Raw genomic sequence first — 11,710 nt, 5'->3', positions numbered from 1 at the left:
AGTGACTTGAATTTGATGCGAGCGGCAACCGGCAACCAGTGCAATTTTGTTAGGAGAGGAGTGACGTGTGCTCTCTTCGGCTCGTTGAAGACCACTCTGGCTGCAGCATTCTGGATCAGTTGCAGAGGTTTGACAGTGCAAGATGGGAGACCAGCCAGGAGAGCATTGCAATAGTCCAGTCTGGATAGAACAAGCGCCTGAAAAAGCAGTTGTGTAGCATGCTCTGATAGGAAAGGCCTGATCCTTCTGATGTTGTACAAGGCACATCTGCATGACCGGGCAGTGCTAGCAATGTGGTCTGTGAAGATCAATTGGTCATCAATTACAACTCCAAGGTTCCTGGCTGATCTCGATGGAGTTATGGATGACGAGCCTAGCTGGATGGTGAAGTTGTGATGAAGTGCTGGGTTAGCGGGGATTACAAGTAGCTCTGTCTTCGCAAGGTTTAGTTGAAGGTGGTGGTCCGTCATCCAGCCAGAAATGTCTGTCAGGCAGTCTGAGATGTGAGCGGCTACCGTCGGATCATCAGGCTGGAATGAGAGGTAGAGTTGTGTGTCATCAGCGTAGCAGTGGTAGGAAAAGCCATGTTTCTGAATCACAGATCCTAGTGATGTCATGTATATTGAGAAGAGAAGTGGTCTAAGCACTGAGCCCTGAGGCACACCAGTGGCTAGATGTTGGGTCTTAGACACCTCACCCCTCCACGACACCCTAAAGGACCTACCCGAGAGGTAAGACTTGAACCACAGGAGTGCAGTTCCCGAGATCCCCTTCATCTTTAGGATTGACAGGAGGATCTGGTGGTTAACTGTGTCAAAAGCAGCAGACAGATTCAGCAGGATGAGAACTGAGGACTTGGAAGCTGCTCATGCCAATCTCAGAGCTTCAGTTACTGAGAGCAGAGCAGTCTCAGTTGAGTGTCTGCTTTTGAAGCCAGACTGATTGTTGTCCAAGAGGTTGTTCTGCGTAAGAAAGGAGGAGATCTGGTTGAAAACAACTCATTCAAGTGCTTTTGCAACGAATGGAAGAAGGGATACCGGTCTGTAATTTTCTAGATGTGCTGGATTTAGAGTTTTAGATTTCTTTTCATTTAAGTAATGCCCTTTTTCCCATTCTTGTTTATATCACTGTCTAACTGTTTTCTGTTTTGTGCTATGATGTTGTTGAAGTGTTTTCTTTCACTAATCTTTGTTTTTTGTTATTCTTAATAATTATTGTTGTGTTCTAATTCTGTTGTTTCACAACTGTTGTTTCACAATTGCATCTAATTGTATGTAAGTGTGAATTCGTGAACTAGCTGGAAGCGTCTCATGCAGCAGGACTCTCATGGAGAGCAGAAGCGTCCGTAAAACAAAATGCTGTTGGTTGGATTGTGTCGGATGAAGAAAAGAAAAGGATGGTCTGCATTGAAGACCTGCGGGATGCGACAACAGTCTAATATCATGACGACACCGGTGGCTGCAGCCGCTTCGGTTCCTTCCTCGTTGACTTCAACAAAGGCTTTATGGATCACCTTCGTCACCACCAGGTCGTTGTTGGAGGACATGCCCGAAAGATTCACCTTCAGCGGGTCAAAAACATCCTCCATTCCCATGCTGATCAGAAGACTCTTCATGTCGTAGGTTTCCTCCATCTTGAATCTGGGCAGAAATACTTTAACCTCTGGTTGACGCATGACTTCTGGTTTGGTCCACTCCATTAGCTTCTCGCAGGTCAGTGCCTTTTCAAGCTGGATAATAAGAAAGACGTGTCAGATGAATAGTTAAAATAGTCAAAATGAAAACTGCTCCACAAGTAAACATCTGACTGGTCACGGCTGGCTAATTAAGCATTGATATCACCTTCTGAAGGCCAGTGGTGTCGTCTTCCATCTCTTTAGGAAGGATGATCAACATACTGAGATTATTCCCGACATACGGCAGCTCCAGAACCTGACTGTTGATCTCTGGGATGAAGACCAGAGGAAACTGCGCCTTTTGATACATCATCTTCACAGGTTTAGTTTGATTCTGCCAAACATAAATGGAAACTCATTCTAACCCCTCAAATTAAATCATGACTGTTAAATATATCTTTTTAAAGAGCATGAATTCTTACCTTGTTCAGCTTAAACTGCCCATCTCTGGTGGCTTCCTTTGGGAATGTCTCCTCCCAGTTTCCCTTGAAGTAGATGGCGTTCACCAAAACCAGTTTCGTCATCCCATCGATGGCTCCCTGTGGCACCAAGTCCTTGATCTTCTCTAAAATACAAATGGATATTGTTCACTTTGAGCAGTGATTTCAACTGGTTGATTTGATATTTTTACTATATACCTCAGCTCAAGAACCCATGAAAATACATTTTTGCTGAACATAAAGTGCTGCAAAAAACATGAAATAACTTTTATTTGTAAGAGTGTAGAATAAGTTTCAAATTGAGAATAAGTTTATGCTGGATTTCACCTTGTGTTTTTGTCTCCACCCATTTGTTGATGTTGACACGAGCCGCCTCTGATTTGTTCTTGAAGTCCACCTTCTCCAGTCCGGCTTCATAGTAGCTTTTTGCATCCTTGAGGAATTTCTGTAATATAGCAAACCGATTGAGGTGGAAGTGATATTAGAGTTGAGAACATTTCCAGAACCTCCAGTGAATAAACCGAGTCTTACCTCAACAAACTGGTAGGATTGCTCTCCGTAGAGGCGGTTGGCAAGACTCAACGCATACGGGACTCCTGGCTTGTTCAGCTCACTCATGAACTTGTTGAAGCTGGAATGAATTTGGTCCTCAGTTGCTTCCTCTGGAGATTTCTGTTTGCATCAACAATATCAGATTTAATCAGTTGAATCAGACGAACCCAAAGGATACATGCGTCTCTACAGTAAATACAGCTGTTCATGCAACAGAACTTTGACAGAATGTTAGCTAAAGTCCTGAGAACGTTCCCTGTTAACTGGGTTAGTGTTTGATGTAAATATTCATACGAAACCTTGAGTTCAGCAGGTGTCTGAGGTTTCTGGGTTTGCTGCATCATTGGTGGTTCATTGTTAAAGCCCAGGACCTACACAGCATTGTTATGGCAGAATTAATAAAGATAACTTCAACATATTGTGAATGCACAACTCAAATGCTCATTAAAATAGTTTAAAATGTACTAGAAAAGACAATGAAGAATTGATGATGTCAAACACATTCTTTGTTGATTTTGGCCCTTAGGACTTTGATAATTAAATGAGTGGAAAGAGAGATTAATTGCTGCCACTTTACTGTTTATGCCATGCCTGGAACGTAAATTACACGCGGTGCGTCCAAAATTTAATATTTCCCTACGCCCAAAAAATTGTGTGTACAGTATTTGAAACACAGTTGGCGAAAAGTCTTCAGATGATCTTCTACTTACAAGGTTCTGAAGTGCGCATTCGATGGACACTTTATTATCCCATGAGGCCACGGGAGAGGATTTCTTAATGGTAGTGAAAAGTCACATGACAGAAACAACATGGCGGATGTAGTACGCCCGGATTAAATTCATACTTCATTTAACACGCTTAATTTTTTTTTTTGATATTATGTATTATCACAGGACAGTGCAATACTCCGATATGGAGGTAATAATCTTTATTGTGTTAACAATAAAACAACGCAGTTCAATGAAAACAATGCAGACCACTTTAAAATCTGGAATGCATGCACTCGTTGTGCAAAGGCTTGCATCACTTCCTGGTCCCTCCGTTTACTTTCCCGTGACCCTCTTTTAAAAGTATATCGTGTGAGATCACCTTAGTCATCTGAGCCGCTGTGTTTCCTCTTGCACCGAGCGACACCATGGCCAGAGCCGAGGAGATGCTGACAGGAGAGTAGAACACATTTCCTGATGCGTTTCCTTCGCTGATCTTCTTGAACAGGTCGAGGGAGAACTGTGTGTTTGCAGCAGACAAATGCATTTTCACAAGCTAGAAAGCAGGAGAGAGAGATATGATCAGCATAACAATGTGAAAATCCCAAACACAGCATTGCTCAGTTCAGTTGTTATCTCCTTTGTAAACAACATCACATGCTTGTCTAAGAAACAGTAAATCCATGCTTTTCCTCTCATATGACAGCAGTTTTGTTAAAATTAGAACAGTAGTTTTTGCATCATTTTCATCATTACACATACAGAACTGTAATGTACAAATCTGTTCTATTATAGAACTATTCAGTATTCAGCAGGAACAGTGAAGTTTTCTCTTCTGTCGGAGGCGAAAGAATGATCTGCTGAGTCACTAAGTTTCATTTTCATAAACGTTGTCCAGCCCTACACAGCCCATCCTCTAAAACAAATCCAGCCCTTCTGTAAAACGTCTCGGGTTACACAACCCTGATAGGAGGGAATGTGAAAGTGTGTGTGTGTGACGTCACTGTCAGCCGGAGTGACTGCTGTTACGCCCACTGAGTGTTAAGTCTAAGTAGCAGCATTGGTTTTCAGTGTGAATGCCGCGAAAAACACACACAACACATCTAAAATGGGAAAAAGCTTTGGTATTGACTGTAAAAATAGATTTGATAAAGAAATCTGAAGTATATTTATACAGACTGCCGAAATCTACAGCAAAGAGAAGCAAATGGATCGCTCCAGGCAGCGAAACGTGAATTTGCAGTTGTCATTTTGTGTCAATATGTTGAATTTTGGGGTAAAATCATACCCTGTACATTGTATTGTTATATATTGTATTATACTACAGGGCCGTTGAATGGTTGAATCTGATTGGTTGACAAACGTTCTACGGTGTGCAATTATTTTCAGGGAACCGCACGGCTAAAGTAGTTCCAGGCAGGTCCTGACCTCATTACAGTTTCATATCACTTCGCGTAGTCAACTGTAATAATGGAAAATAGGATACAATTCATAACAAGAAAACCTGCAGCCCCATGCGCTTGATCTGCAATTTTCAATGTCCAACTTCACAATCAATGGAAACATGCAGTTTAATTTTAATAAATAAAGTATACAGTCCTATACATAATCAATAGAAAATTAAACTGAATATTAAAATAAATTGATAGTCCTGTTGCACGGGTTTTCGTAATTATTGAAGATAATATAACAAATAAATAAAATTGATAGGCCTATACTTGTTAAAAGGGTTTTGTGTTTCATTTATTAGTCCAGTCTACTGTCACTAATAGAAAAAAAGAATGAACGAATTAATTCAAACGAATTGAATTAATAAATAAATAATAATATTGACGCACATGCTTCTTTCTAAGGCCGGTTATGAATGTAATTTGATACTTATGACTGATCATGCACGCGTTTTCAGCGCGTTTAGTCTGTGTTCACAGCGGTGTTTAAAATCTGCTGCATTCACAGTCAGAGAATGTGTCAGTCGTTAAGTGTGTGTCCAGCATTACTCTGCTATCAGCGGCTCAAACCTCCGCTACTAACTCTAAAATTACGTTTTGGAATTAGCAACGGAGCATGGGTTTAGATGCACAAGGAATAAGTCCTACATACAAGAGCGTTTTAATGACAAAAACTTTACAAACGTCTTGAAATACATCATCTGAACAATATTTCGAGGTGTGGTAACTGTAGTACCGTGACCGCATTACCACCTCGGGTGTGCATTATTTTTCTAATAATTCAACGGCCTGTCGTCAATTATTCCTTACTTATATAACATTGATATAAGTGATCTCCCGGATTTAGACCTACCTAATATATTGTCAAATTTGCTTTGTGTTTTTTCCTGGTGGAAAGGAACACATGATGAAAATGAAAACAAACAATGAGTCCATGAAAGGTGAAACTAAGACAACACAGACAGATTAGGGGTGACATAACACCCCCTCCCGGTAATCGTGACCTCGCGCTGTGACAAAAGAGAAGAGATGGAGACGGGTGGAGGTATGGGAGGCGGAAGTGGTAGAGGGATAGTGAAAGGGGCAAACGAAGGGCCGGAGAGGGCAGGCAGATTGAACCAGGGTGGTGAAGATGGAGGCTGAAACCACAATATGGATGAAGGGAGGAGCCAGGTGACTAGCAAGACGAGGGTCCAAGACAGAGTGGATGGAGGGAGGAGCCATGGGGGAATCCTTGCTGACGACACCACGGTGATGATCGAACGCAGCAAAGCCTTGGAGAGTAGATCCCCGAGGACAGAGGGAAGTCCGAGGTAGCGATGGGACGCTGATGACCAGGACGGCCGTGGCGAAGCCGCAACAACGATCTCCCGAGATGTAAGTGGGGATCGTGAGGGCTGAGGATGAGCCTTTGTGGCCGAGGGCGGAGGTGGAGCCTGAGGGAAGCGGGGCTTGCTGGAGCCGAAGGGCCGAAGATCAGCGAACGCAAGTCCGCAGCGAAGGCGTGATGATGTCTGACCCAGGTGGAGCCGATGTGCCGAGAGACCATGCTGGAGTTGAGGAGGAGAGGAGTGAAAGAGTCTGGATGGCCGGTCGAGCTGGACCAGCGCGCTCCGAGGTTGAAGGCGGAGCCCCAGGCTCATGACGCCCAGGCGGGGGACGTTCACAGATGATCCGCGATTTTGCTACGCTACTAAGAGGAGGTAGATGGAGCACCGTGGGACCAATGGGGGACGAGGATGACTGAGTGGATTGACTGACTGACTGAGGACTGAAGAGGGAACTAGAGAACCGATAGCCTGGGAAAACCCAGACCACTTCCGGCAAATTTAGATTTGCTCTGCAAGTGGGTCTGGCAAAGAGCCCATTGAAACCCATTTCCAATCCGTCGAAATCGCGGCACCAATCAGAAACGTTGGGATGGGCTTTACACGATGACGACAGAGCAGCGACGGTGACGCAGATTTTGTACATTACAGAGATGGATGCCACCGTGGAACATCACTCGTTCGAATCCATGTTCGAATCAGCTATCGCGTCTGTTTCAAGCGATTTAAAATTGTCATTTACAAAAACGGCAAAAGTCGTCAGAAGCCATTGCTACATCTTCCTGAAAAACACAAACAGAGAATTGCTGAGAGTCTCAGATGTTTCTCCGTCGCTCTGATTGGTTTTAGATCTATCCAATTGCGCCCAGAGCCATTTGAGCGACGTCCGTTGGTGACGCCCCTGTGGAAATGAATTGTCTATGGAGCTTTGCCAGACCCTAACTCAGTTACAACTGAGAGTGGTCTGGGTTTTTCCAGGCTAGAGAACCGAACAAAAGACGGAACTTCTGATGAGATCAAGGGGTACAAGGAATTTATCTCTGCACACATTTCAAAACTTTCCATAAGGTCCAACTGGTAATCAGTGGCGGGGGGTTGGGCGGGGCCTGCTTCCATCCAAGCTGCTTTGGCTCTGAGGTGATGGTGTGCTCTGTCTTCCCTTCTAGGGGTTTAGGCTCACTCGTTGTGGCAGGCGGAAGATTCCAGTCTCCGGGGGGCTCAGGTGCTGTCGATCGGGGTAGTGATGGGCTGGGCTCTGGGTTCAGATGTAGTCTGGATCGGGGTTACTTGTCTTCAAGATACTTGAGAATGGCATCTTTCCAGGGAAGTCCTCGGGTGTCTGGAAGGTCAACTGGATGGTAGTAGTTGGCCCGATCCAATACAGTGTTCTGAGGGTCTCGTCGTCATGGGGGGAGAGGACTGCAAGACGGCAGAACTCCACGGAGTAATCTGCAAAGTTGAGACCCTTCCGGGCCAAAGCAGCGAACTGCGCTGCAATATTCATTTTAGCGGTTTGGTGTTCTGTAACGGTTTGTAGCAGGAATACACAGGAAGATGAGGATTCAGGCACAAACAGTCTTTAATAAACTCTAAAGGAATCTAAAACAGAAGGCAGGCAAACAAACATAACATTAACGAAGACCGAACAATGACATACTGTGAAGGAAGAACATAAATAGTGATTCAAACAATATGATTAACAACGTGCACCTGAACAGAATAAACTAATGAGAAGCGAGAAAACTGAACAAAGGAAAACAATGATGAAAATGAAAACAAACTAAAATCCATGAAGGTGAAACTAAGACAACACAGACAGATTAGGGGTGACAGTTGGACTTGATAGTGTTCCTTATAACTTACCAAAAGATCCAGTGATCCATAGATATTGGCATGTAGAAATCATGTTTAAAAACGTAAAAAAAAGAGTAGGGTTAGTTGTTTGGGTGGGTTATTCAATCGTCAGCACCACCCTAACTTCAGGTCTGATGCTGATGTCCACAGACTGCTGTGACAAGTTACAAAGTCTTTCAGCCATCTTGCCCTGCACAGACAGAACATTTGGTGCCAAAGAGGGAATTTCCAGGTTATTAAACCTAGCGAAAGTGTTTGGGAAGACTAAAGCCGCCAAACAAATATCCTGAATAGACATGCCTTTAGTCCAAACCCAAGATGACATGACCTTTCTAAGAGCCTCCGAAGCAGACAAACAGCTGCTCAGACATGCGAACCTGGCTGGTTCTGTCCACATAAGCTGGACAGGGCACCGGGCACGTCTCTGAGACATCTCGTCAGAGGTTGTGTCTGGGGAATGAGAGCTTGCAGTTTTTAATGTGTGGATTAAAGAAATGTGTGGTAAAAGAAAGACGCAACTGTACAAATCGGGTTATTTCGGGAACTTTTTTTGCCCCATGCACACAAAGTCATTTAGACATTTGCAACAGGTAATTTTTTTACATAAAGTTTGATTTTACACAATTTATTTGTTTTGCACTTCCTGCCTCTGTTGTTTTCGCTTGAAAATTGCTGTTCACATGTCTGTAATGCTTTTGGCTGCATTTTTGCGCAAAAACCGTGCCAAAAGTGTAAGCGTGGAAAAATGAAAATCAGAAGAATACAGATCCTATTTATTTTGCATTAGCATAAAGCTGCAGCTTCAAAATACATGCAAATATTTTTTTCTTACACTTGAAAGGCGATTTCTACCTTTACAAGTGGAATTTTAATGCAATTTTAATTTACGCTTGCAATCTTATGTACAATTTCACAAACCTTACCCTGTGCATGCGATTCTTTATGGCATCATAATATCTTAATAACGGACCGCGAACACACATGATCATAAAGAGCTCTGACGCCATCTGCCGGTGATCGAACACCACACAAGACGCTCAAGCCACACCTTAAAATGTCTTAATGCCATTGCATTTGATTACAAAAATTTTGACTAATAATTTCAAAATACAAATAAAGCGTGCGTTTATACTTCTCATTTAAACAATAAAAATGAACTCAATTCAGGTTTTATTGAATAATTGTAAAGATTTTATTTAATTAATGTTGAATATACTGTTACAGTGAATGCATACACGTAATATAGCCTCATAAATGATTCTGTAAACTGATAGATTTGATTACATGTACAGTAGCATGCCATGAAGAGACCCGTCCAAAACCACAACCTGAATGAGACTCAGGACAATTGCCAACGCATTTAATTTCTTCACTCATAAACAGATGTTTTCTAGCACTCTCCTGGACTCATAATCCATGATTGCTGTTAGCATAATTATTTGAGTACTTAAATTTAAACAAATTTTTTTTTCAAGTTGTCCCGAGTCTCTTCTACTCATTTTAATCAGATCATCACCTAAACTAGCTGGAAGCGTCTCATGCACCAGGACTCACTCATGGAGAGCAGAAGCGTCCGTAAAACAAAATGCTCTTGGTTGGATTGTGTCGGATGAAGAAAAGAAAAGGATGGTCTGCATTGAAGACCTGCGGTTCGATATAACTCAAAAACATCATGATGGCACCGGTGGCTGCAGCCGCTTCGGTTCCTTCCTCGTTGACTTCAACAAAGGCTTTATGGATCACCTTCGACACCACCAGGTCGTTGTTGGAGGACATGCCCGAAAGATTCACCTTCAGCGGGTCAAAAACATCCTCCATTCCCATGCTGATCAGAAGACTCTTCATGTCATAGGTTTCCTCCATCTTGAATCTGGGCAGAGATACATCAACGTCTGTTTGACGCATGACTTCTGGTTTGGTCCACTTCATGAGCTTCTCGTAGGTCAGTGCCTTTTCAAGCTGGATAATAAGAAAGACGTGTCAGATGAATAGTTAAAATAGTCAAAATGAAAACTGCTCCACAAGTAAACATCTGACTGGTCACGGCTGGCTAATTAAGCATTCAAATCACCTTCTGAAGGCCAGTGTCGTCTTCCATCTCTTTAGGAAGCATGATCAACATACTGAGATTCTTCCCGACATACGGCAGCTCCAGAACCTGACAGTTGATCTCTGGGATGAAGACAAGAGGAAACTTCGCCTTTTGATACATCATCTTCACTGGTTTAGTTTGATTCTGCCAAACATAAATGGAAACACATTATAACCCCTCAGATTTCATCCTGACTGTTACAAATATAATTCAAATAATATTTAAAAAGAGCATGAAATCCCACCTTTTTCAGCTTAAACTGCCCATCTCTGGTGGCTTCCTTTGGGAATTTCCTCTCCCAGTTTCCCTTGAAGTAGATGGCGTTCACCAAAACCAGTCTCGTCATCCCATCGATGGCTCCCTGTGGCACCAAGTCCTTGATCTTTTCTAAAATTCACATGGATATTGTTTAGTTTGAGGAGTGATTTGAACTCAACTTGAGGACCCATGAAGCCAAACATGGCCCATGAAAAGACATTTTTGCTGAATCTAAAGTGCTGCAAAAAACATGAAATAACTTTTATTTGTAAGAGTGTAGAATAAGTTTCAAATTGAGAATAAGTTTATGCTGGATTTCACCTTGTGTTTTTGTCTCCACCCATTTGTTGATGTTGACACGAGCAGCCTCTGATTTGTTCTTGAAGTCCACCTTCTCCAGTCCGGCTTCATAGTAGCTTTTTGCGTCATTGAGGAATTTCTGTAATATAGCAAACCGATTGAGGTGGAAGTAATATTAGAACTGAGAACATTTCCAGAACCTCCAGTGAATAAACCGAGTCTTACCTCAACAAACTGGTAGGATTGCTCTCCGTAGAGGCGGTTGGCAAGACTCAACGCATACGGGACTCCTGGTTTGTTCAGCTCACTCATGAACTTGTTGAAGCTGGAATGAATTTGGTCCTCAGTTGTTTCCTCTGGAGATTTCTGTTTGCATCAACAATATCAGATTTAATCAGTTGAATCAGACGAACCCAACGGATACATGCGTCTCTACAGTAAATACAGCTGTCCATGCAACAGAACCTTGACAGAATGTTAGCTAAAGTCCTGAGAACGTTCCCTGTTAACTGGGTTAGTGTTTGATGTAAATATTCATACGAAACCTTGAGTTCAGCAGGTGTCTGAGGTTTCTGGGTTTGCTGCATCATTGGTGGTTCATTGTTAAAGCCCAGGACCTACACAGCATTGTTATGGCAGAATTAATAAAGATAACTTCAACATATTGTGAATGCACAACTCAGAATAGTTTAAAATGTACTAGAAAAGACAATAAAGAACTGATGATGTCAGACACATTCTTTGTTGATTTTGGCCCTCAGGATTTTGATAATTAAATCAGTGGAAAGAGAGATTAATTGCTGGCACTTTACTGTTTATGCCATGCCTGGAACTCAAATTACACGTGGTGCGTCCGAAATCGAATACTCCCCCGGGTTGGCGAAAAGTCCCCGGATGATCACATTCGATGGACACTTTACTATCCCATGAGGCCACGGAAGAGGATTTGTGAATGGCATTTATGAATGGCAAACTGACGCTGATAGGTCACATGACAGTAACAATATGGCGGATGTAGTACGTCTGCATTTCATTCATACTACATATAACTCGCTT

General features: G+C 42.6%; 2 protein-coding genes across 2 annotated transcripts in view; both read right to left on the bottom strand.

The window, feature by feature from the left end:
* Positions 1-1,206: 1,206 nt before the first annotated feature.
* On the bottom strand, positions 1,207-4,259 carry LOC307005508 (leukocyte elastase inhibitor-like). The gene is made up of 8 exons (XM_079625750.1): positions 4,137-4,259; positions 3,757-3,930; positions 2,967-3,038; positions 2,647-2,787; positions 2,443-2,560; positions 2,098-2,240; positions 1,842-2,009; positions 1,207-1,729 (listed from the first exon to the last, which is right to left on the bottom strand). Exons 2-8 carry the CDS (start codon positions 3,919-3,921, stop codon positions 1,325-1,327), a joined length of 1,212 nt encoding a protein of 403 aa, XP_079481876.1. The 5' UTR covers positions 3,922-3,930; positions 4,137-4,259; the 3' UTR covers positions 1,207-1,324.
* Positions 4,260-9,168: 4,909 nt separating this feature from the next.
* Positions 9,169-11,710, bottom strand: part of LOC307006128 (leukocyte elastase inhibitor-like) — an 8,938-nt gene continuing 6,396 nt past the window's right edge. Inside the window, exons 2-7 of the mRNA XM_079626774.1 lie at positions 11,200-11,271; positions 10,880-11,020; positions 10,676-10,793; positions 10,341-10,483; positions 10,076-10,240; positions 9,169-9,963 (exon numbers count right to left, since the gene is read on the bottom strand). Coding sequence (XP_079482900.1) covers positions 9,559-9,963; positions 10,076-10,240; positions 10,341-10,483; positions 10,676-10,793; positions 10,880-11,020; positions 11,200-11,271 — 1,044 coding nt within the window. The 3' untranslated portion in view covers positions 9,169-9,558. The remainder of the gene's footprint in view (positions 9,964-10,075; positions 10,241-10,340; positions 10,484-10,675; positions 10,794-10,879; positions 11,021-11,199; positions 11,272-11,710) is intronic.

The sequence above is a fragment of the Phoxinus phoxinus genome (assembly GCF_949152265.1).
Source record: "Phoxinus phoxinus genome assembly, chromosome: 10".
Taxonomy (NCBI): domain Eukaryota; kingdom Metazoa; phylum Chordata; class Actinopteri; order Cypriniformes; family Leuciscidae; genus Phoxinus; species Phoxinus phoxinus.
This window is presented reverse-complemented; position numbering and strand designations above follow the sequence as displayed.

Coding starts and splice junctions, on each gene's coding strand:
- LOC307005508 (XM_079625750.1), bottom strand. CDS start 3,921: ATGCATTTGTCTGCTGCAAACACACAGTTCTCCCTCGACCTGTTCAAG. Junction 2,241..2,442: donor GGTGGAGACAAAAACACAAG/GTGAAATCCAGC, acceptor TTTGTATTTTAG/AGAAGATCAAGGACTTGGTG. Junction 1,730..1,841: donor ACACCACTGGCCTTCAGAAG/GTGATATCAATG, acceptor CTTATTATCCAG/CTTGAAAAGGCACTGACCTG.